Below are 27188 nucleotides of genomic sequence, written 5' to 3' on the forward strand. Positions count from 1 at the left end.
AATATTTGCAGAAGTGATGAGCATAAACAGGATTGTTTCTTTTGTTTATTTTTTGCAGAAATGAGAAGATAAATAAGTAGGAAAACAAGGAACATGTTTCCCCTATTTGTTAAATAGATGAATAAGACTTATTCTCCTTATTCTCTTCAAAATTCTGAGACTAATATAATAAAAGAGTAAAAGAAAAGATGAGCAACCGTTCTTACTCTCCATCCTCCCGCTTCTTCTTGCTCCTTACTTTCTCAAAAATTCAATAATTACTTATCTAAAATGTAAGTAAATTAAGTAACAGAATTAAATATCTTACACACGTTATGACTTAAATTATTGAAATTTGCACTTCCATATTTATTTTACTGGCGTTGAAAGAATATTAAATTAATTATTTATATTCATTGAGAGTCAACGAAGTGAAAATTATTTAACTTTTCAAATGCATAATATATATTTAAACTGAAATATATAAATATTATTAAGTTTTATAAGATGTAAACAGAATAAAATTCATAAATATGTAGCTCTTTGAGGTTTCTCTGGAGGTAGATAAACCTCTCTACCTCCAAGAAACCTCAAAGAGCTTCAAACAAGCATTTAATCATTTATTTTTAACATGTTCCTCGAACAAATATTATTCAGTTTGCCTTAAAATTAAGGGTTGAAGTGTGTTTACATTCTGAACAAATGTCATAAATTCATTATTTTTTATAGAACGAACGATATAAAAAAACGAAGAAAAAAATCTCCAAAATAAAGTAACCAAACCACAATAAATCTAACACAAAATGATTATTTTAACACCTTTAAAATTGCCAAAATATTAAATAATTTAAGTATCGGTAGATAAGTTGCTTATATATTTATAAACTTAAGTAAAGACACGGCCAAAGTGGAATTTTTACGTATTTTCTACGGCAATTTTCTAAAGATTTATAACAATTTTAAATAATTTATTCACTTATTTTTATCCGAAGACAGATTTTATTTATTATTCATACGAAAACATTAACAACAATACTAAAATTTCCAGTAAAAAAAAAAATATGCATTTGTATTACCCAAACAATGGTCAAAAGTACAAATTAATTTAGTTAAATCAGCTTAAAATCACTAAACTTTATTAAATTCTTCCTCCTCTTCCTCAATAAAATATATAATATATATATATATAAATGTATATATATATATAAACATAAAATTAATATAAGTTTAGAAATTATAAGTTTATAAGTTTAGAAATAGAAATCAAATCATAAACGAAAAATAAAATCAAAAATTCATGGGATTTTCTTTGAATTTTTAACGTTGCAAACTTATTTCTTTCGATAAAATTTAAGCTATTTTTAGTTATAAACTCCATAAAATTCGAATTAAAATAGCAATTAAAGTTGTTGATGTTTTTAACAATTTCTTTTATGTTTTGCCTGCTCCTTCTTCTCCTCCTCCTCCTCCCCTAAGTCTCGTTAATTTATTCCGGAGATGATTAAATTTTAAAGGGGATAATAATTGCTTTTTTTTATTTTTTAAAGATTTATGGTTAAATACAATTATTATCCTCTTTAAAATTGAAATTGTTACAAATGGGAATTTATGGAAAAGGGAACAAATGGGGAAACTGAAAATTGGGATCGGGATACAGGAATTTATGGGAATGTTGCGGGCATATGGAAACAGGAGTGTATGGAGGTGGCTATGGAAACTAGGATTAATGAGTGTGGAAACAAGGCATGTGAATATGGAAAATCATCTAGATACCTATGGAAATAGGAATTTGAATATGGAAAATTAGATAGATGGCTGATGACTATGAAAACAACGCATATGGTATGGAAAATGAGGTAGATGGCTATGGGAATAGGTGTGATGAATATGGGAAATGAGGTAGACGGGTGTAGAAACAAGGTAAGTGAATATAGAAATAGGTTGATGACTGTGGAGATAGGTATGGAGACAGGAAAAAATGGAAATAAAAAGCAAAAGGCACATCGAAAGATCATTTATTAAACTACTATTTATCGTCTCCTTTCTATTTGATGAATCAAATTACAATAATTTTACGTATAAAGTTATCGTAATTTAGCACATAAAGTAGAAAAGAGGCGATAAAGAAATAGTTTAATTAATGTTCTTCCGATGCATATTTCGACGTTTAACCAAGTTTCCTACGTGTTAAAAGCGTTATAAAAAGCTAATTTAACCTGTCTAATGGCCAATTGAGAATTGGCCAAGTGTTACCAGATGAACTAAATCATTAATAGCAAAGCAAAGATCGATCGATATTGCGGAATCGAGTCTGATTAGCCAACATGTACTGATAACACTTTCCTCCTCTTCGTCCTCTTCTCTTTCTCCTCCTCCTCCTACTGCTGCTCTTCTTGCTCTTCTCTTCTCTAGAAGCACTTAAATGTGAAAACCACAAGATAACTCTCCTCATTTATAATTAATGCTACTATATTAATAAAATGACTAACTGTTACAAGATTTCTGTAGCGAGAAAAATATATATTTATGTATATATAAAGCCCTATAATTACGGTAGTTTGCAATAAAAATAAATTCTTAAGAAATTTATCATTACGTGAGACTTTAAAGCGTGAATTTCGATGTAATTTTAAATGAGTTTTCTACTTAAAAATATAATTTTTAACTAATTTTATTATGATTTATAAAGTGAAATTCTCATTTTTGTATCGTCGAAATGTTTAATTTAACCATGGATTTATTTATTTTATAATACACATAGGCCTATATGTTTTTTATTATTATTACGTACGCAAAATATGAGTTTATGACATGAACTTTGATATTTTCTAACGTATTTAAATGTCATATTTATTAAAATTAGGCATGAGGAATAGTTAATACGTGCCCGGGCATTTATCCCTACCGAAATTAATTTAACGGTAATTTCAATATAATATATTATTTATTAATTATATTCTTTAGCCAGATGATAATTATCTGTAATGATGTTTAATTCTATCGAGAATTTTATTTATTTTACTTGATAAAAATGGAGAAAAATTCTATCATTTAAAAGGTTTATAAAATTAACAAGTCAATTTAATTGTTAAACCAAATTAATTATAAAGTCGATTTGATAAATTTCATTTTGATTCAAATATAATCATCGATTTCGATTCAATTGTTCGAGAATTTTGTCTTGTGAATAACTCGAATGGGTCTTCTTGGTTGACAAATTATTATTAAAATCTTTCTCTTCCAGCTTAATTTAAACAACGATTAAATTTAAGGAAGTATTATTGAAATGCTAATATATTCGCATAAATTCTAGTTATACAGTAAACAATCGATGTATTGTGTACAAAGTTAAATCAAACGTTATCAATATTTACTTAAAAACGTTTGAATTTTCGAAAATACCTCCTTTTAATTTTTTTTAACTCTATCTCAACGTTTAAATATAATATTTCGGTTACGTATTTGTTACGTTTAAAAAAAAAATTGCTACGATTTTTATTGTTACGAATGTGAAATCGATCGGTATTGTGTTACGTCACAATACTTTTCGCTTGTTTTCTTACGTATGCGAAATTGATGTTTAATGTTACGTCACAATACTTTTCTTACGTATGCGAAATTGATGTTTAAATGTTACGTCACGATATTTTAAATTTTTTTACTGTTACGAATATGAAATTAGTTAGTTTTACGTTACGTCATAATATATTTTGTTCGTTGCTTTATTACGTATTCAGTTTTTTTTCTAATCTGTTTCGATAAAATAAGCTTTTTGCTTTTTTATAATTTAAAATTGAATTTTTTATATTTTTTAAACTGTAAGCAAGTGTTTTCTTAATATTTTTTCTTATGGTGTAAATTTTACATTTTATGCCAAGTTTCGTTAATTAGAGAGATTAGAACTCGAGTTTACTTAACTTTTATATCGTTTATTCAATCAACCATATTCGTCTTTTAAGTTTATTTTAATTTTTGTGACTGTTCACGCGAAATTCTTTGATTTATTAAGTGGAAGAGATGAAAATCTTCCGTGTGTTTCACGTATGAGAGCATTGTTAACATTGTTTTATTCCGTCGCCGATTTTTTTTTTTTTTTTTGCGTGTGTTTGTTTATAAGAAACAATTTAATTTGTTCATTTTTGCGAATAAAATAGATTTAAATCTGAAATTTTACACTCTTTCACTGCTTAGTCGATTAATCTTGTTAAATTTCTTCTTAAAAAATCTTTTGTTTGTTTACGTTCATTTTTAAAAATATTTTCATCAGTTTCACCCGTGAAATTGACGAAAATGTTTTGTTTAAAACAATAAATTCCTCGTACACGCGAAAACTTTCATGTTTCAACACGCAAAATTATCAATTTCACGCGTGAAATTGATAATTTTGCGTGTTGAAATTTTGCGTGTTAAATTGATAAAATGCTTGAAATAAAAGGATTTGAACATTTCGCGTACACAAAAAACTTCATAAATTTCACGTGTATGACGCAAAATCATCAATTTCACGTGTAAAATTGACAAAAATGCTCTAAAACAATTTAATCAATTTCTCGTACACGTGAAAATCTTCAACAATTTCACGTGTGTATGACGCAAAATCATCATTTTCACACGTGAAATTGATAACAATGCTCTGTTTAAAACAATTTAATTAATTTCATCAGTTTCATACTCAGATAAAGCAAAATCGTGGATTTAATTTGTAAACAGAGCAATTTTATTGTTAGCATTCATTACACAAATGAAATTTCTCAATAATTTTATTAATATTTTTGTAAATTTTATAAGAATTAACTCGTTTAATTTCTCTCGTAAAATTATTTAAATTTTGCATTAAAATATTATTGTTTATCTTTCGTTGCTCGGCGATTATATATAATACATACATTTATATCATAAATTATATATATATATAATGTGAATATGTACAGTACTGTACATACATATAATTGTATAAAATTATAAATAATTTCCATCGATAAATTTATTGAGGCGAAATTCGACGGATTAAATTTCACTCGAATTTTTTCACGAGAAAAAGAAATTCGAGTGAAATTTTTTAATTAATTCGTCGAATTTCGCGTCAATAAATAAATCAATTCCTCGAAAATTCGAATAAAAATTAATTAATTATTGTGTTACGCATAAGAAGGTAACCCGAAAGAAGTAAATACTATAGAAAAATAACCGGATTAATTAAAATTATATATTATATAAAAGAAAGTAGAAAAGTTGCACGAGAGTTAAAGGGGGAGAAGGGAAACGGGAGAGAGAAAAAGTCGTTTAATTATTGGTTAAGACAGTTCTCATTTTAATAAAGGAGTCCGTAACGCGGGTTAATATTCGCTTCCTATCAGAAAGATAGCTTCCACGGAACATGCGCAGAACGGGGTAGGTCCTGTGCCCGTCTTTCTTTCTTCAGTCTACACTTGACCCTGTGGTCAATGATGTGAGCTAGTCATGTCGTTATTCCTGGCAAGTCGAAGTCCGTACAGCCACCTGGAAGACGAAGACGACGTTGTACGTCAGGTGGTTAACAACAGAAGAGTCAAATGGCACCAACGTCTGCGATTAGCCACGGGGATATTCGCTGCCATCCTGGCAGGAACCGTCGTTCTTGTTGTTGGTATCATCTCATTGCCGACACTGTTACAGAGGTTTTCCTCCGGAAAATCGAAATCCGACCGTATAGAAATCGTCTTTGCCACAACTAACTGTGGCCTGTTAGTTGGAGAAGTGGAAGAAGGCTCTTACGTCTTTAAGGTCAGTACAATACTTCTTTCCTCTTTCGATACCACGCGCGAAAAATCCGTAATTAAACCACCCCTCCTCTTCCTCCTCATCCTCTTTAAAGTTTAAAAAGTTCTATAATCGAATTATCAATTATCGTCATTACTATTTCTTCCATTGTTCCTCCAGAAAAAGTCGTGTTGTACGCGTAAATTCCGCTGTAATTCTTCTTAAACGCGTATTATTTTAAAAAAATTTAATTAATCGTTTCTCTTAAATTTAATGAAAAATTAACGTTAAGAACGAAGCGGATAGACACACCGACCGACGTAAACTTTCTTCTTTAATTTAAGTCACGTTACGATATTAGTTTTTTTTAGTAATTTATTAGGAATTTAAGTCTTTCTTGTCGTCATTTATTCGCGTGTGAAATAATTCATGTTGTTCGTCATTCGATTAACTTCTCTAAAATAGCGAGTTACGATGTTATAAAGTTTCGTATAGTAGTCCTTTAGGAGTAACGTAGTCCAAACGTAAATCTCATAATCAATAAATATTATTATCCTGTGTAATGATCAAATTCGTGTATGGTCAACTAACCGTTTCAATGGCTAGCACAGTTTTACTTGCTTACTACAAGAGTAACAAGAATATACACGTTTATTAATATAATTAAATTAAAAATAATACTTAATTAATATTACTTCCTATATTTAAATTTAAATATAAGCTACAAACAGTATTTCTTTTTTCCTTCTTCTTTTTCTTTTTTAATCATAAAATGGACGATATAATTCGCCAGACAAATTGCTTATATGACTAAAAAAAAAATGTCGTCCATTTCGTGAAATTTATTAAATAAATCGCTGTTTGTTTCGCGTAATAGCTGACGTAATTGACGAATTTTAAACATATTTTTTTTAAAATTAAATATTAAAAAATGCAACAATATCCAAGAGAAAAAAAAACAAAGTAAAAAAATACAATATCTTCTGTTTCGTATGTTAAAAAATACAAATATTTACGTCATATATTTACACACACATTTTAAATTTATACGGATAAAATTGGGACTTTGATAATTTTTTACGTTCGAAGAAGAAAACTGACATTTTCTAAAATATTCTCGATATAGCGAATACCCCGGTATAGCGAACAATTTCCTATTATTTACGTATATAATGAACTTTTTAACTTACTGTAGACGATATGAGGGTAGCTTAAACTGTATTCTGTATGTCCCTAGCATATTCCAATAGCGTGTTTTTTCTCTTAAAAATCAGTAGAAAGTGTGTGAAGTTTAACTGATTTTTAGGACCACTCTGTGTAATTACTTCGATAACTTTTAAATTTGATCAAACAGAATGAAAAATAAATAGAAATGTTTTCATTTTTTTTACTTTTTTTTTAAACTTTAAGAATTTTTTTATTCGAAAATAAACAAACAGATAGACAGACAGACAAACAAACAAACGTTAAAATAGTTTAAAACGTTTTGAAGTAATAATTGTCAACGTTGACTGTGATTCGATTTGTATTTTTTTAAATTAATGTAAATTAATAATAATAATAATTACAATTATTTTCACGTGAAAAATTCATTTAATTGTCATTAATAAAACGCAATTTCTTGCGTTTTAATCGATGTAAAACCTTCGTAAACCGGACAGGTTTCACTGTATTTTTCGTTTCAATTAAGTGTTTAATGTGTAAATAATTACTTAAATTATATTATTAATTACTTCTGTTTTATATTTAAAAGCTTACGCAGCCTTTATATTATATACGGTTTTATGTATTTTGCATATTATTCGCGAATTTACATAAAGTTCTCCCTTAGGTAAATCCCTCAGGTAATTGCATTTTTGCATTTTAAAAATATGTTTACGTTTTGTAATTTTAAATTGTAGTCGATTCGGAAAATTTTAAAAAATATGAAAAGTTATAAATAAATAAATAAAAGGGTTTCTCGCTTTTATTTATTATTATTATTATTTACATATTTTTTGAGGGTAATGAAGACGTGTTTAAATATATGTTTCCATTGTTTCTCCTCCTCTTCTTTTTTATGATGAAGTTGTAAGAGGTTAGAGGCATTAAATATCAAAATTTCCTTTGGTAATTTTGTTATTACCCTTAAAAAACGGTTAGTAAATTGTAAGATCAATGTATTCGTGACTGTTTTATTGTGTTTAATGGTTTTTTTACCCGGTATTTAAGCTGGGAAATATTGTTATACACCTACTCTCTTTTATATTCAATAGTTTTGGTGCGGTTTAAGATGAACGAGACGGTTATTATAATCATCGCATCTTATAAAGGTATGTAATTTGATGAGGTTATTATTTAAATAAAGGGTTCGGTTGGAAGGAAATTATCTCGAGATTTGAAGAGAGGGATGCGAGTGAAGTATTGAAAAGTATCGTTATACTTCTAGTGTTTTATATAAAACACTTTTGAGTAATTTACGTATTCATCGTCTCGTCTAAATGTGTGTAATTTGATGAGATTATCACTTAAATAAATAAATAACCAGTAATAATTATTGTGACATAGTCACGCAATTTTTAATCGTGTGTTTTTTTTAATTTATTTAATTTAAAATATATGATCTGGATCGCAATTTATTTGTGTTTTGCCCCTGTACATCATACTTTCCCCGACAACAACAGAGTCGTGCCGGTCCTCTACGTCACTTTGTTCTGGGGTAAATTTTTGAATTGAAATCACGTAGCTTCCGGTCTAAACCGGAAGTTAGTATATAGTTAATCGGGGTCTCCAGCCAATAAGCTTTCCACATCCGGTCTCAAGTTTCGTCTATCTAACACCGTTCTCGAGTGTAAGGAAGGACATACAGTGAAGGGTGAGGGAGGCAGTGAAATGTATTGTTACACTTCTAGTGTTTTTCGTAGTGTTTATATGAAATGCTTTGGGGTATAAGTGCAAGTTTAATATTTTATATATATATATATGTATATATATATATACTTATTTAATTGTGGTTTAAGATGAATGTGATGATGATTATAATCATTTTATATGAAGTGTAATTATGATAAGGCTTTAATGAAGAGGTTTGTTGGAAGATATATTAACTTATTTTGAAGTTTTGATGAAGAGGTGTAAGTATTGTATTGTAAAATATTGTTATATACTTCTACTATTATACATTCGATACTTCGACATGATTTAAGACGAACGAGACGATTATCATATCCATTATCTCATCCGAAAGTTGTGTAATTTGAAAGAGGTTGTTTGGACGAAGGAGCCGGTTAGAAGGAACAATTATCTTAAAAGTTTGGGTGAAGAGATGCAAAGAAGCTGTGATGATAAGGTTGGAGGCGAGACGAACGAGATAATAATCTGAATTAAATTAAGCATCTTTAATGGAGTGCTCTTTTTAACAGGATGATAATTTTAACGAAAGATCCATTGATGGAGGTTAATTCGGTCCAGATGATAATTACACTAAATCCCACTTCTCACGAGACGATTATTCCGTCGAGAAGATCATCTGGACGAGACAATAACTGTATAAAATCAAGTTCTGTGTGATGATTATCCGGATAAGGGGGATAAATTAAACGAGACGATGATGATAATGTAACCGGTTCCAGATAAAAATATAATATAGATAAGGAGTTAACGATAAAGTTTAATCAAGCAGAAATTATGTTTTGTTTAAGATGATAATCGGGATGCGACGTGATGATAGATGGAGTGAGCCTAATAAGCAAAGAAGATAATAGTTGAAAGCAAATGACAATACAGAGAAGATAATACATAATCTGGATGCAGCGATAGTCGCAAGAGGGCAATAATATGGATAAAACTATAATATGATAGAAGCGCTATTTCTGTCAGGCAGATTATATGTGAGGATAATAGTTTTTGATTAGTTGTTATTCCGGACAGGATGATAATATAGACGAGACGACATTTTAGACGAGATAATAATCTAGAAGAATGATCATCTAAACAAAATTACAGTCTATACGGGATGATTATCCGATATTATGGATAAGATGATAGCTAAATCAAGTAATGGCTAGATTCGATTTTATGGAGGGGGGATCGTTCTCCACCTTTGAAATTATTTTGATCCTTAAAGGATTTTTTTTCTTCTTATTTTCTTCTTGAAATATTATCTGCAGCACGCTTTTAAGTTAGAAAAAAATATATAAAGTGTTTTCCTCGCTGATTTCCTATCTAATATATAACATGGAATAACATTTTATATTGATTTATCACGAAAATTCTAACCATTAGTTGCATGATCGAGCACAAGAGTTGGATAACCACAAATTATCGATACGTTTTGGCAATTTCCCTCCCGGCCTTTGCTTTTATCGTATTAAAATTGATAATTTTTGGGATAAATTCAATTTAAGAGAAAATTTTGTTTCTGTTTCTGAAAAATCTGTAAAAATTTTATTCTTTATTTATTAATGAACACATTTCTGATCGATTGAATGATTTCCTACTCTTTCTCTTCCACGTTCTCTCCCTCTTTCTCTTTCTCTTTCTCCTTTATCCCCTTTGTAAATCTACTTATTGGATTTTATATAATAAGCACTTCCACAAAATAAGTTTTCAGTACTAATTTTAAAGATTTTACCAATCGATATTTATATAAATTCTTTTTTATTATTATTATTTTTGATTTTAAAAATGCATTTTAAATACCTTTGATTGAATTGTTCCTTTTCTTAAATATTAAATTTTTATTTGTCATATTTGCCAAGGAAAATCGATAATTTATAACGGTTAAAAAATGATTTAAACTAGATTTTTTGTATGTATAAATTTCGAGTGTAAAATATGAGTTTTTTTTATTTATTGAAACCGATACGCTTATTTTTATTTATTTATTTACAGATAAAGTTGCAATACGAATATAAAATACGAACATATTCTTTTTCCGTCGTTTATAACTCTGTTTCGTATTTTATATACAAGTTATAAATAAAATTCGTTGGTTTTATTGTTAATTTTATTACATTTTTATTGTTTTCGATTGTTGTTTACGTAAATGATCATTAATTTTAATCTATTTCATCAGCTGTTTTGCTTTTGTTTACGTTTCAGCAGAAATAAATCAGTTTCATTTTTGAAATTATTGCTTTACTTCTTACTCGTTTATTTTATTTTTTAAATTAATTCTTACGTAACAATAACAAAATATACCATACATTTCATTAATTCTTCCCACGTGTTTATTGTTTTCATATAAATAAATCTATTTCATCTTACGTCACAACTGTTTTATTGTTAGATATGTTTGTTGCTATCTACGTAACAATCGGTATTATGTAATCTATTTTATTATTATTTCTAATACAGTCTGCGTAACAATCAAAAATATATAATCTATTTCATCAGCTGTTCACACGTGTTTAAACATAAATAAATACTTTTCAATTTCATTTTTCACTTTTATCACCCGCTGATTTAAGTTTATAATCCGTTTTACTGTTTATTTTTTTAGTTTTATTTCTACGTATTAATCAGTAATTAAATTCCTTTTCATTTCTGTCTGTTTAAATCTTAAATAATCTTTTACTTTTCTGATTTTAACCAAGAAAATTAGAAAGTTTAGAAGGGATTACGTTGTAAAATTTCACTTATATTAAATTATAAAGCTTATAATAATATAGAATTTGGGCTGTTTTATAACTTTCCACTTTCTTACGTCGGCTTAACATTAATCTATTTAATACATTTAGTCATAAAAGTTCACATCAAAGCACCTGTTTAGCAGATAGTGGGACAATACCCGCATTACTGCATCGTTGTGCAGCAAATAGACATTTACAGGTATACTTGACGTTTGCCACAACCACTAAGCAGTCTATCTACACGTTTATCTACCATACCACTTAATAAAATTATAATTAGTGGAATTTTACCTTCGAGCTCTCGTTATAAAATCGACGAAACTTTACGTGTTACGTAGAAAATATTCCATATTTTTACGGTTTTTATATATTTTTCTTCCTTCAAAACAAATTCCAGTCGTTCTTTAATGGTTCCTTGTTACCAACAAAACAAAACATATATATATGTGTGTGTGTTCTATAAGTAGAATTCTTATTTTAAAGTATGAATACTTACTCATAGCTTTAAAAAAAGAAATCAGACTGATTTATTATAGAAGAAGTAATGTATAGAGGAAGATATATAACAGAGAAATAAAAACACAATCAGAAAATTTCCTTTCTGGCATGGATACAGTTGCAAACAATGTACTGTACTTTTATAGCACCTTATATGATGAACAACTCCCAAATGCTAAAAGACTGCAGACAGTCGAACAATTTATTGTCTGGCCAACAAACATTGTCTTTTTCTCCACAATAATCTTTATAAATATATATATATATATATATATTTACACACACACACACTCACACACACAAAGAAAAGTTTACTTTTAAAGTTTACAAAGTTTCTTTATAGAAGATTGTACAGGGGTGTAAAATTAATAATAAACATTAGAAGAATCCTTTAAAACAATAGAATTTAAATAGAAAAATATGTAAAGCGGCCAGCACGTAAAATATTTATTGTATTTCTTTATTTATTTTAAATTGTTACGTAGGTAACAACAGATGTAATAAATAATAACGAAACAGATGACAAAAACAGATTTGTTTACATTACAACAATAAACACGTGGATTCATATAATGAAATAGATTATATATTTTTTTATTGTTACGTAATAATGAAATAGATTTGTTTACATTACAACAATAAACACGTGGGATCATATAATGAAATAGATTATATTTTTTATTGTTACGTAATAATGAAATAGATTTGTTTACATTACAACAATAAACACGTGGATTCATATAATGAAATAGATTATATATTTTTTTATTGTTACGTAATAATGAAATAGATTTGTTTACATTACAACAATAAACACGTGGGATCATATAATGAAATATATTTTATTTTATTTTCATTGTTACGTAATAATAGAGACATACGTAATAATGAAACATATTTGTTTACATTACAACAATAAACATGTGGGATCATATAATGAAATAGATTATGTTTTTTATTGCGATAACATACGACGAAATAGATTTATTTACGTTAAAATAATAAACACGTGGAAACGGTTAACGAAATATATTATATACGAGTATTTGTGATTTTTTTACGTAGGTAAGTATCAATTAATGTGCATAAACAACGAAAATGAGTAAAATTTATACAAAGTTTATGCATTTTATTATCGATAGTTAAAAAGTAAGTTATCGTACAGAAATATTATATATATATATATATATATATATATATCTTTTTATGCAAAATTTGAACATTAAAAGCATAGGAAAAGAAAGAAAGAAAAGAATATAAAACCGCGCATCTAAAATGGAAATTTGATTCAACTTCGTGCACTAAGAAATATCAGAGTTTACTTTGAGGGAATGTTAGAGAGCAAAATCTGTCATGTAATACATCAAAAATAGCTGAAGGATAAAAACATTTATTGCTGTAAGTTTTATATATATATATATATATTTTCGATTTTTACCTTTAAAACGGTTTACAATATCAAAAAAAAGAAAGGAAGAAGGAGAAGAAATTGTCTTCTCTTGTTTAGAAATTTTACTTTTCCTCTTCTTTAATAAATAAAATACATTTTCGGATTATGAATAATATATAGATATTTTTTCTATTATTTTATTAAATATTTTACTATAATGTTTAATAATTTTTTTTTAAATATTTTTCTTCGGTTTTATGGCTTAATAAATAAAAATATTAAAAAATATCCTGTCACTAAGTCAAACTGTATAATGGAAGAAAGACTTTGCGCGATCGTCATTTTACATTATAATTTTCTAGAGACTTTTTTTTTACGAGAAATTAAGCGTGAAAGAAGAATGTTCTGGTAAGGAGGAAAAAGGAAGAAAAATCTAGTTTTAAATCTAAGAAATTGCTAAACATAATTTTAGTTTTGTAATAATCGAGTTAAATTTGAATAACTCGAGAAAATAGCTAATGTAACTACCTCTCGTTTATGGAAATATTGTCAAATGTTAAAAAATAATGGCACATTAGTCGCTTGATTGATGTTTTAATATATTTTTTCTTCTATTTTATGTTATTTTAATTTTTTTTTTGTTGAGGGAATGAATGTATTATACCTTACACCGTTTCGATTCATCTCGCTAGATTACTTTTTCCTTTTTTTTTCCTTTTTTCCTTCTATTTAATGCATGACAAGTTTTGTAGAAATGTGTGTGTGTGTGGCTCTCGACGATTATTAAATGAGACGAAATTAAAAATTAGTCAAAAGACTGAAGTACCGGTCATTTACAAGTAAATGAATATTCGTAATGATGCACGAGGAAAAAAAAATAGTAATGTTAAAAAAATCGTTTGTAGAATGTTTATGGAATGTATAATGTGTGTGTTTTTGTGTGTGCAAAGTAGCATTGTCTGTAGAATGTGTTTTATATATCAATTATATAGCCTATAGGCAATTGCACGGTAGGATAACTCTGCTGATAGGCATTACGGTACTGTATTTTACAGTAGAGGTACTAGATAAAGGTAGTGTGAGGTAATTATATGTATTACAGTAGTGTATTTTACAGTAGAGGTAGTGTATAAAGGTAGTATGCTTATAGGCATTACAGTATTGTATTTTACAGTAGAGGTACTGGATAAAGGTAGTGTGAGGTAATTATATGTATTACATTAGTGTATTTTACAGAAGAGGTGTTGTATAAAGGTAATGCGAGGTAATTATGCTTATAGGCATTACAGTAGTTTATTTTACATTAGAGTAATGTATAAAGGTAGTGTGCTTATAGGCATTACAGTAGTGTATTTTACAGTAGAGGCATTACACTTAGGTAATATGTGAAGCAGTTATGCTAGATAATTATAAAGGCAGCTGTATTATAGACATTAACGTTTCAATTATACTGGGTAATTGTATAGACAATTAAAATAAATATATTGTATTGCCTGACAATTCCTTACTATAAGCATTTATATTATAACGTATATATTGAGTCAATTATACCATATTATAGGATTATATAAGCAGTTATATTATCACTTCTAATAGAAACTAGATAATTATATTATAGCACAGGCATTGCCTGTAGTATATATACGAAGAATATATGTTGAGTTTATATATATAAAATATTTGATATATACAGTAAATATCCTTAGATCATAAGGGTGTACTCTAGTAAGATATACGTGATCCTATCTGTGAGTTAAAATGTGTTATAAGATATATTATCCTATTGGAGAGTAGAATAATATATATTATACTAATAAATCTTACTCTTTATAGGGGCAGAGGATAGGATAAGTCATTCTATCCTTTATTAAATGTAGGATAAAACAGTTCCGTACATTATTTAGCATAGAATAAAACATTTTAAAGCTTAGAATATACACAAATTTGCTTTAAAATAATTAATTTTAATTAAAAAACGTGAAGGATAGAAGAGATTTTCGGGTGGTCTTACGTAAGAGAAGCGTTAAATTAGGCAGAAAAATGTAATTTTGTCATTTTGTTTCCTTCTCGAGAAGCATTTTATTATATATTTATAACATTTATCCTGATAAATTGCGTATAAAAATCAAAAAGTTTGATATCTTATTCAAAAAATTCAAGATTTATAACAGCATAAAAGAATCAAACAGCCACCATTTTACTTAAAAAAAAGATGATAATAATAAAATGGTGGAAGGTAAAGAAATTCTACAACACGCTTGAAAAATAGAATATATCCTGAAAATTTCAAGCTTCTATATCCGATAGATTAAACAATAAAGACAGACAGACGAACCTACAAGGCTGTAAAAATAAAATAAATTTATGGACGATTTTTTTGCGAGAATTTACGTACGAGAGCTTACATTGAAGATAAAATAATTTTTAAAGAAAAACAATTATTAATAACGCAGAACGAATAAAATACACGAAAAAAGAAGTGCAAGAGAGGGGAAATAGAAAATATCCTGAAAATTCGAAGATTCTATTCAATAGATTAAACGATACGGACAGACAAACTAACGGACTAAGTAAGGAAAAAAAAAAATGGAAAACACGTGCATAAAAGGTATTTTTCTTGGAAATTTGTTCTTGATGGGCGAAGAATCATTATTTGAAGAAGAGGAGGGGGAGGAGGAAGAGGAAGAAGGTGAGGGAGAGGAAAAAGAACGGGAAGAAGAGGAAGAGGAAGAAGAATAAAAACAGAAGGAAGAAGGAGAAGAGAAAAACAGAGGAAGAAGGAAAAAATGTGTTTTATACATTGTTTATTGTTTGTTATTTTATTCTGTTGAAAAATTAAAACATACCATGAAAATTTAAAGCTTACACAGCCGATATACTAAACAATAAAGACAGACAAACGAACGGATTACATAAAAAATAAAAAAATTTTAAGCGATTTCTCTTATAAGAAATGATGCCTTAAAGTTGTGCGCAAAATATCTTGTATCGAAGATAAAATAATATCATTAAAAAATAAAATATAATAACGTCGAGGGAATAAATATGCGGTTTTCTTTCTGTTCATCAAAGAGGAAGGAGAAGAAAAATAAATAAATCTATTTGCATGAAGATAAAATTCACGAAACTCTTAAAAAATACATATCTGCAGAGAGGAAAACACGACAAATATTTTATTATTAAGTTAAAATATTAAAGATACTGTGTCTTAAAAACAATGCACTTCTATTAAAACCTGTATAAACCGGACTCGCGCGGTACCGAAAAATTTTTCCACTTTAGGCAGGTGTCCGTTTCGAACAGGTTCTACTGTATTTACTAAATGGACGGGGTGCTGTTTTCGATAGAACTTTAAAGATGTGTCGAAGAATTTTATTGGTCGTTTTAGAAAGGGGGAAGAAGTAGAGGAGGGAAAAAGGAGGAAGAAGGGAAGAGAAGAATAAGGAGAAGAAGATGAAAAGGAAGAGGGAAGGAGATAAAAGAAGAGGAAGAAGAAGAAAAGGAAAAAGAGGAGGAGGAGAAGAGGAAGAGTATTAAGGAGAATCTTTTGTAAGAGCCAATCAAATTTTTGGGTTAAGAAAGAGATTTTGGTAATTCGAAAATGAAAGAAAAATAAAAAAAGGAAAGGAACACGACATTTTATAGCAGAAAAAGTGAAAGTAAATCGAAAGGGAGATGATGACGAAACGTTTTGCATAATAGAAGAGTCTGAATGACCAAAACTATCGATGTTATTCACCTGTTTGGGTATTCCCTATCGATTTACAAGACCGTCGAGAATAGGGAAAATTCCCTTAAAATGACGTAACGAATAAGACGGGTACTCTAATGGGTTAGGCAGTCAATACTCCACGTTCCAAATGGGGAAAGAAAAGTAAAATTTGTTGAAATTTCGATAGAATATTCTGGAAAATAATAAGAATAAAATCTGCTTTCCTTCTTTTTTTTATTATTATATGTTTCATCGACCGTTCGTTTGTCTGCTCGATTCTGTTGGGGATAGAAGTTTAAATGGTGTAATTGTTAGGCTGTACTTTCGCTCGTTTTGTATCCGAACGTTGGTTTAAAGTCTCGTGTTCTTAGTTTTAATGAAATTATCTTTTAGTGAAGAACGTCGAGAATTGCCTTGCAAAATGACGACATTTGTATTGATGTAGAAATTCAAGAATTTTGATTCCAGATTAGTGATTTCGTGTGTTGAAGTAGGCGAGTTTAAGCAGGATTTTGTGTCGAATTAGATGGGTTAAACACAATTTTGGTTAAAGTAAATGGATTAAGCATAATTTCGTGTTAAGTTGAATAGATTTACGTATATTTTAACAAATTTTAAATCATAATCTACAACAAAACAAAACGAAAAAAAAAAGGAAAAAAAAGCTAAATCCCCCTTCAAGTTTACAATACATTTCAATTGTAAGTAGACACGACAACGGTACATTTCCTTTCTCTAAAACGACTTTACAACATCTCAAGAATAGAAAATACACACAAAACACACGCAAAAAAGGTGCTTGACAGAACTGTATCACAACACTCCTTTCACTTCGATAAAAATATTTCATTAAAATTAATTAAAACTTCCCCTTTAATTGTAACGACTCCCTTCTAGAAGTAAAAAGAAATTAAAATTAAATAAAGAAATTCTCATTTTTAAATCGTATATATATATATATATATATATAAAGGAAAATTAATTTAATCACTCGCTTCTCAAATCCAACTTTTTAATAATAGAAATGGTCAGAGGATGGAGAGGAAGAAAGGAGGAAGGATGCTTCAAGTTTCTAAAGTAGAGAAGATAGACAATGGATTAGCATTTTCGCTATTTATGGGTCGAAAAGACAGTTTTATTACCATTTTGAACTTTTAATGGAAAAGGAATAGCGAGCTGTTTGTTAGCTAAAGTGGATGCTTACGTAAGGAATGTTGCAGTAATGATGCATAATTGGACGGATATAAACAGTGGAGAATAATAATAAATTTTTGTATATTCGCCCACATAAATTACTTAATTTTTTTTTCCCCTAAATTTCCCTTTCTTCTATCGAATAAACGCGAGAATAAATTACATCAAACTATTTACTAGTTCCTTAATTGCGAGTTATACATTGTTTCGCCCGCGAACGGACGATTAGATTAATAAGGAGGAATATATTTTATAATTAATTTGTATGTCGTCGTCGAATAGTTTGTTTAATATCCGAATAATATAATTTAATCTGGCATTTTCCTCTTATATTATTCATTAATTACGATTTTAATAATTATTCCGTTTGCAATTGGATTTTCGGAAATTCGTCAAGACATTTTGATGTTCCTGATATCGGTTTGGAAGCTGTTACTGATTGTAAGAGGCAGAAACAGAAGCAGCAGCAGCAGCAGCTGGCTGTTGCTGCTTAGTTAAGGTCCCTTGCTGAATTTCAAATCGTCTTCCTGTAGTTTCTTTGCTGAAATTCTCGTTAAGGATCTTGTAGAAACTTATCGTCTCTTAGAAAATTATAGCATGAAAATGCCCGCTTTAAACGAGAGATTTTATTTTTATTCCGTGACGTTGGCGGTTATGTAAGATTTCTTCTAGAATTTTTAATTTTTCTATAATTTTTTCTCGTTTTTATTTTTTAATTGGAGAAATCTGTAGCTTCTGTTACTTCGTTTTTATGCACTTTCAAGTTAATTTCGTACAATGAAAATAGGCTGAAAACTAGAAAAATTTAATTTTTATTTAATTTGAGTTTTATTCGATGACGTTGTAGTGACGTAAGATTTGTTCTAGAATTTTTAAATTTTCTACAATTTTTTTCGTTTTTTATTGGAGAAAACTAGTGGTGACGTAAGATTTGTTCTAGAATTTTTAAATTTTCTACAATTTTTTTCGTTTTTTATTGGAGAAAACTAGTGGTGACGTAAGATTTGTTCTGGAATTTTTAAATTTTCTACGATTTGTTCTCGGTTTTTATTGGAGAAAACTAGTGGTGACGTAAGATTTGTTCTGGAATTTTTAAATTTTCTACAATTTGTTCTCGTTTTTTTATTGGAAAAAACTAGTTTCTGTCGTTACTTTAAAGTTAATTTCGTATACCAAATACAGGCTGAAAACTAGAAAAATTTAATTTTAATTTAATTTAATTTAATTTAATTTTTATAAAATTTTGATTTTTCTATAATTTTTTTCGTTTTTCTATTGGAGAAATCTGTAGTTTCTGTCGCTTTGTTTATGTACTTTAAACTTAACTTCGTACACTGCAAATAGGATAAAAATTAGAAAAATTTAATCTTAATTTAATTTAATGTAATTTTATTAGTTTTGGAATTTAAATTATATTTAAAGAAGAATTATTTAACGTTATCTAAGGTTTAAATTAAATAAATTTACGGTTGTGCTTAAGTGCGTGCATCATCTGTCCTGATTTTTACGTAATTTAAAATTAAATTTTATCCTAAACTTTGATGATATTTTAAATTAATATAAAATTTTGTGGTAGTTTTTGGTAGAATTATAAGCTTAATTTACTATTTTCCATTCAAAAATCTATAATTTTTTGTTAAGAAACTCGTGTCCAAGATACTAAAAATACTCTTCATTTTGTAAATGAAGTAAATTTCTGAGTTTTATGCTCTATTTTTTTAATAAATTAATTTAAATTTTTTTAAATTTTTTGATGATAAGTGAAATTTTCACACCTTTTTTAAATAAAAAATTCCTTAATTCAAAAGAATTGCAGTTTCTTCGGCAAGAAAAATCGGTTAATGTTACCTATGGTTCCAAGATGGCGGCTCGTCTCTGATTCCAGCAAGGAAACAGTGGGACGCACGTTCTAACCTAACCTATTGCGTCCCCACTGTTTCCTTGCTGGAATCAGACGAGCTGCCATCTTGGAACCATAGGTAACATTAACCGAAAAATCATATCATAGATGATCCTTAAATTTCTAAGATATCTTTACTCAAAGATGATGATTTAATGTGTTTTTACTATTCTGTTACTTTATTTTCTTTATTTTTAAATATTTAATGCTATTTTTAATTGAAAAATTTCATAAAGAATCTACACTTTCTTGGAGAAGAAAAATCATACTTAGAACAATAAATTCTTAAATTTCTAAATGAATTGTACTCGAGGATGATAAAATAAATGTATTTTTATATTACAACACATTACTTTTTTGAAAAATAGCAGAAATTTCTGTTAATTTTTAATAATAATTTAATATTTGAAACCATTTCTAACCGCACTTCTTGCAGAGGAAAATCACATCCAGGACACTGTAGATGATGCTTCATCCTTAAATTTCTAAATAACTTCCACACGATGAAGATAAAATAGAAGTTTTTTTTTTTATATTATAACATTTCATTTTTTCAAAAATAACAGAAATTTCCTTTAATTTTTAGCAATATTTTACTGTATGAAGCCATTTTTAACCTCGATTCTCGAAGAGGAGAAAAATCGCATCCAAGACACAGCAGATGATGCTTCATCCTTGATTTTCCAAAAATTACCTTTACCGGGTGAAAATGATGTAATTTTTTTTCCAGTTTCCACATCTCAGATAATATAAATTGTTTGCTTGTTTCTGTGTTTTTTTTTTCTTTTATACTGTAAATCTCTTTCACTTTGTGAAGTGATGAATCATTTCTTTCTCCATCTGACAATGTAAATTTTTCAGTTTCTCGACTGATTTGTATTCCTTTTCGTATCCAGGATGATGTAGATTCCTTTTCAGTTTTTCAATGATATTGTAAATTTTTCGCAGTTTCTCCACTGATTTGTATATATATATATATTTTTCCCTCGTTTTTTTTCTCCCGTATCTGAATTACATTTGTAAAATTTTTCTGTTTCTGCGAAAGAAACCGTGTATTTTTCTTCTCTCTTCCTGAAAAATTGCTGGAATTTTTTTAGATTTTTATAGATTTTTATAGGTGAGAAGTTATTTTTAATTTTTATGACTTTTTATTTTAGCGTATAAAACACTCGTTTTTTAATTTTTCAGATTTTCATTACGAAAAAAGGTTAATGTAATCCTTGGTGCCAAGATGGCGGCTCGTCTCTGATTCCAGCAAGGAAACAGTGGGACGCACACTCTAACCTAACCTAACCTATTCTAATAAATTACCATAATTATTAGCAACCAAATTATTAGAATAGGTTAGGTTAGAACGTTCGTCCCACTGTTTCCCTGCTGGAATCAGAGACGAGCCGCCATCTTGGCACCAAGGGTTACATTAACCTGAAAAAAAGATCATTTTTATTTATTTTTTCTGTGTTTTACTCGAAAAAAATTCTTAATTTTAATTTAATTTTCAGTTTTTTACTCGATAAATGCTCATTTTTTTAAATTTTCTTTCATTAAAAAAAAAAAGACAAAAGTTGGAAAATTAATAAAGAGAGGGGGGAAATGTAAAATTCTTTAAATTATTTTAATTTGTTTGTTTATATTTTCGAGTTTTCCATATTTGAAACATTTTCATTTAAATTCCTTTTTAATTCTCGAGTATCGACGTCGAATTCTTTTCAGTTTCTTCTTTGTAATGATTTAAGATTCTTTCAATTTTTAATACAGAAATTCTTCGACAACTTTAAGAATCAACGTGAATTTTTTTTTTAATAAAAAATACAAATTCTCTCCTTAATCATTGTTTCTATCACGAAATTCTCCTCCGAGACGAATTTATATATATAAATTATAATAAATATATTAAATTTTTCACCAAAGAACGGATTGTTTTTAGTCTACGGGGGGGGGGTAGAATCTTCCATGTGTTTTGAACGTGCAGAATCTGATTCTTAAGTATCCGTCTGTAAGCTTTTAAGTAATAAATTATTTGAACGAGACAGTAATTCCTCTGTTCGAAATGGTTAACTGACTAACGGGCCACCCCGTAAATTCCCTAAAGAATTAATAAGTTCTACGTTTAAAAATTTTGATAGAGAACAACAATTAATCTACAAATTTACAAGGATAATGAAACTGTTAATTACAAGAATTTTATTGAATCTCGAGAACAGAAGAAAAAAAGAAAAAAAAATGGAGGAGAGGAAAGGAAGAAGAGGAGGAGAAGGAGGAGGAAAAAAAAGCAAATTACCTTTCATCATAAAATAATGCATAAAAATTTAACGAAGAATGAAGTAATATAAACAATTTTTTCTATTAAAAAATGTAATAAACAAGTTAATTAATAACAATAGATAAAAAAAATTGGCGAAGATATTTATAAAAATAAAATAAAAACACTAGAAAAGTTCACAAAAGAATTGTTAATGTCTGAATACTTAGTTTAATTGCCTTTATAACAGTGTATATATATATATATAAAGAAAAGGAGAAGGGGAGAAAAACAAAGAAAATGCGACTCTAGCAAATTCCTGGGAGAATAGAAGTTGATCTTGAGAAACTATCGATCAAAAAATAGCAAAAAAAAAGTAGTGAAAAAATTACTTGGCAGGATCAATTAATATTGACTAAGCTGGCTACCAGCCAATGTTAATATATCCAATATATATATATATTTTTACGGTTCCTGAATTAATATTAGCTGTTTATATGTATACTGTTAATAATTAGCAACTAATTTCCATTCGAATTAGCCCACAGACTAACCGGAAACTATTTTTTTTAATATGGAAAAAAAGTTACACAATCCTATAAGATGCTGAAGAGTTTGAGGTTGGCCAATTGAAAAAACCCGTTTAAATAATCGTAAATTTGGTATAAAAATTGTTTGGTTTGGTTACGTAAAAGGCTTTAAAATTTTATAAACTTTAATATATTTTTTTTCTGGTAAATTTGTGTAATTTTTTTTATTAAATAATCATTGGAAGTTTAAAGTGTGAAATATGCAAATGAGGAGTTGAAGCTTGAGGTGTTGTTTAAAAAGTAATAAAATGGATTAAAAATTTTTCAATTTTTTTTAAAAAAATTCTATAAATATGCTGATAAAATTATATAGTTTCTTCTTTTTTTAATGATCAGTCGGTGTGAAGTATGCAGAGTGGTGAAGGGTGGAGTTTGAAGAATTAATTAAGATGTAAAGGAAATAAAAATGAGAATTTTAAATTAAATTATAAGAAAAATCTTTAGTTTTTTTTTATATAAAAAGTTGTATAATTAGGTCGGTAAAACTGAAAATTTTCCTTAAATAGTATGAAGTAAGGTATAAGTATGACCATCCCAGTATCAGGTATAACATCTCATTATGGGGTGCATTATTTCAGTATCAGGTGTAATATTCATGTCTTAGTATGGGGTATAGTAGTATAATACAGTGTAAAGGTAAAAAGTAGGGTGTATAACATTTGCAAATTACAATGTTTGAATAGAATGAATAAGTTATAATAATCAAGAAAACTCCTTAATTTTTTAATTAAAGACTTTAAAATTTATCCATGAAACACTGTTTTAAATGTCATTCTCAAATGAGTCACTCATAGATTACAGGTTAATTATAATAACAAAATTTAAAATACAATTAAATCAGCAAATCTTTGATTTTTTTTTTTTTTTTTTTTAGTATGGTTAACTGGAAGTATGCAAATTTGAAGTTAGAAGCTTGTGAATAACTGAAGAAATTCGTTTAAAATAATAAATATATAAGAATATTAAATTTAATTATGGAAAAAACCTTAAATATTTTAAAAATTATACATAATTGTTATTAAAATTATACAATTTCTTCATGGTCAGTTACAATAGGTATGGAATTTTAAGAATTTCAAACCTCTAATAAAATTAAAGTGAGAAATTAAATGAAATTATAAGGAAATATTTAATTTTTTTAAATTAAAAACTGTATAATTATATAGGTAAAACCGTATAATAACGTCGTTAAGCGACGTTATTACAGCGATAATTTTTGTATCATAAATGTTTGGCAGAAGGTTTAATTCTACAAGTTCCAATCACTTCCCAGTTGACAGGAATATTTATGATGGCTGTAAAAATAATTTCTTTTCTCATACTACCTGTACATCTACACCATATTTCATTTAGATGTATATATATATATATAAAAAAATACATTTTCTTCTTATTTTATTTTTTATTTTTTACTTATATTAATAAGATTGGAGGAGATGAAGAAGGGGGGAAGCCACGTTAATATTCAAGATATGTATCATTTTTAAATTAAATTTCAAAAGTAGCGAAGGAATTATAACTTCTTTTTTTCTCATTTTCTTCTACGAGAATAATGGAGTAAAACGTGTATAAAATAAATTCGTGGAGGGGGTGGACCATTTCCGAGGGGTGTTTTTTGTTTTGTTTTATTTGTAATTTTTCCTTGCCGTTTCCTGTTATTTTATGGGTTGCTGGAAAACACTAACACGTTGTATCCCGTCTGTAAACACGTAAAAGATATGGTTTGACTCGCAAGGGGGAAGAAAATGCGGTGATGACTTGGAGGAGTGTCAAAAAACTCGGGTTTTTTGAAACGTATCCAAATTTCTAACTATTAATAATAATTCTAAACGTGTTGAAAAGGTCTTTGGGCTATTAATAATAACTTTTTTCACGATTTTTTTTTCGTAGAAAGATTGCTGCTTTTTATGTAAATCTCTTCGATTTTTCTAGTTTTTTTTTTATGGGGAAATTGTATTCGAGTAGATGAGTTTATGCGGAATTTAATTGGAATTATTAATATTTTATTTTATATTTCTAATTTCAATTGTTACGGTTGAAGTTTTATAAAATTTATCGAATTTAAAACAAAGGAAAGCGATCGGAAATTACATTTAAGCAGGAAAATTTATGATAAATTTAATTATAATTAATTAAATTACATTATTTCGCTTCGATCGAAAAAAAGATGTTTAAACGATTCGAATTAATTGTTAAATAATTAAAGATTTTTAAAAAAATCTCCTTTATTAATTTCTGTTTACATTTTACATAAATTTATCAGAAATTACCATCGAAAATTAATTAAATTTAAACGGGATTTTTTGCCGTTTCTTCGGTAGAAAAGTGTAAAAAGTTCGAACCCACCGATCCATTAACGAATTATTTTTGTATGCGAGATGTCACGCAGTGAATTTTCTTCTCCATAATTCATCATCCTGTTCATCTTCATTCATCTTTGAAAGCCACATTTTCCAGATAAGCGATAGAGAAATGCCAATAAATGACTCTTGATCTTTAGGGGATGCTTGATCAATTCTTGCTATCGTTATTACAAAATCCCAAGAGTAGAGAATAAATAAACTTCTTTACAACTTCTTCTACCTCCTCTTCTTCTACTTACTTCAACAATTACCTATATTAACAGCGTAGTAAAGGCAGAAGAAGAAGAGGAGGAGGAGGAGGAGGGAAAAAAAGAAGATAAAATAAATATTCTAAAAATCCTTAAACGTGTTCACAACAAGTAAGCAGATGCACATTAAACACTGGAGATTAGCATACACTAATTAATTGCAAATTAATCAAAGTTGGGATTGTTAAATAAACATTTAAACCGAGAAGAGTAGCAATTACTTAAGATATCAAAATTCCTTTAACATAAATATCGATTCCGTAAAGAAAATAAACTTGTTTTTTTTTATTTTATTTAATTTTCGGTTTATAATTTAAATAATTGAAAGTAAGTTCTGGGAATTTTTTTATTGAAGATTTGGTTTAAATCTTTAAAAATTTTGGTATTTAATAGTGTTTTTTTTTTATGTGTATGTGTGTAGTTAGTGTGTTTACTTAGAAATGCTCCTTTCCTTAGATGCGCCTTTATATTAAAGCCTTGCTTCCTTATATACAAGTGTAAGAAGCGCCCTTATACAGGTATTTATAGAAAAAAAAGCCTCATATAAAGCCTCACTTTTTATATACAACTATAAGAAGCTTCCTTAACCTAGCATCTGTAGAAAATAAAGCATTACTTTCTGCCTATGAGAATAGTAGTGTCCTTATAATGCGTAGAAAGAAAGCCTCATCGTGGATATGTATAAGTAGAATATCTCTTCTATATCTGTAGAAAAAGTAGTCTCGTATATAGTCTATATATAACAGCAGTATCGTTAGAGTAGTAGTACCCTTATATATATATATATAGCAATAGTACATTTACATATCTATAGAAAAGTCTTTTTTCTGTATACACAAATAGAAGTAACACACTTAGTGCATGTATAATTGAAGATATACCCGTTTATGTTTATAGAAAAGGTGTTTTTTTTCTGCATTACTAAATAAAAGCACATTTTTCTATATCCTATACAAAGAATATCAGAAAATTAATTTTTAGTTATGAAAGGAACATGCAAAAATGTCCGTCGTTTGGAGGTTGTTTGTATGCATTTCATAAAGATGCTGTTCGATTTTCTTAAATAATCAGTTATTTACACTAAAAGAATTTAATACAAGGCATACATTTTTACATATAAAAGCACGAAGGGAATAAATAAATAAATATATATATATATTTCCCCTCGCCAGTTAAAAATCTTAAGAATTTTTGAAACTTTTCTTATATTTTTCTTTACTTCTTATGATAAAAATGACGTTTTTCGACAAGTTGTCAAAAACACTTTTTGTATCAAAATCTCAAAAGTGATTTTTATGTCCCTTAATAGTCGATTCATCCTATTTTTTCCTTGTATTTTTTTCGACAAGGTTCCTAACTCGGCGGTCAATTATAATTTAAAATTGCTTACGATAATGTAATCCCTTTCGATAAAAGTCCCCGGGAAACTTTCACTCATTTGAATATTTTATTGATTATATTGTTAAAAGTCGGTATGCTTTATTGGAATGTGGCCCGACCAAACAAATTGTCTGCTTTGGAATGAAGCCAAGATGTGTGATAAATAATAATATAATCTGGTGTCTATATAATAATTTCGTGATATTTCCCGACGAAAAATTAACCAAATTATTTGATTTTATTATTAATTTAGCATTAAAAAAAAACTAAAATATATTCGTGTATTACTCTTAATCGACAATATTTCGTTATTTATGAAATTTTACATCTCCTTGAATCTA

General features: G+C 27.9%; 1 protein-coding gene across 1 annotated transcript in view; it reads left to right on the plus strand.

Annotated features, from left to right (window-relative positions):
- Positions 1–5256: 5256 nt before the first annotated feature.
- LOC136986800 (para-nitrobenzyl esterase-like) overlaps positions 5257–27188 on the plus strand; it is a 55787-nt gene continuing 33855 nt past the window's right edge. The window contains exon 1 of the mRNA XM_067284414.1: positions 5257–5742. Within this exon, the coding sequence (XP_067140515.1) occupies positions 5440–5742 (303 nt within the window). The 5' untranslated portion in view covers positions 5257–5439. The remainder of the gene's footprint in view (positions 5743–27188) is intronic.

The sequence above is a fragment of the Centruroides vittatus genome, unplaced genomic scaffold (genome assembly GCF_030686945.1).
Source record: "Centruroides vittatus isolate TY-2023 unplaced genomic scaffold, ASM3068694v2 scaffold_1172, whole genome shotgun sequence".
NCBI classification, from domain to species: Eukaryota; Metazoa; Arthropoda; class Arachnida; order Scorpiones; family Buthidae; genus Centruroides; species Centruroides vittatus.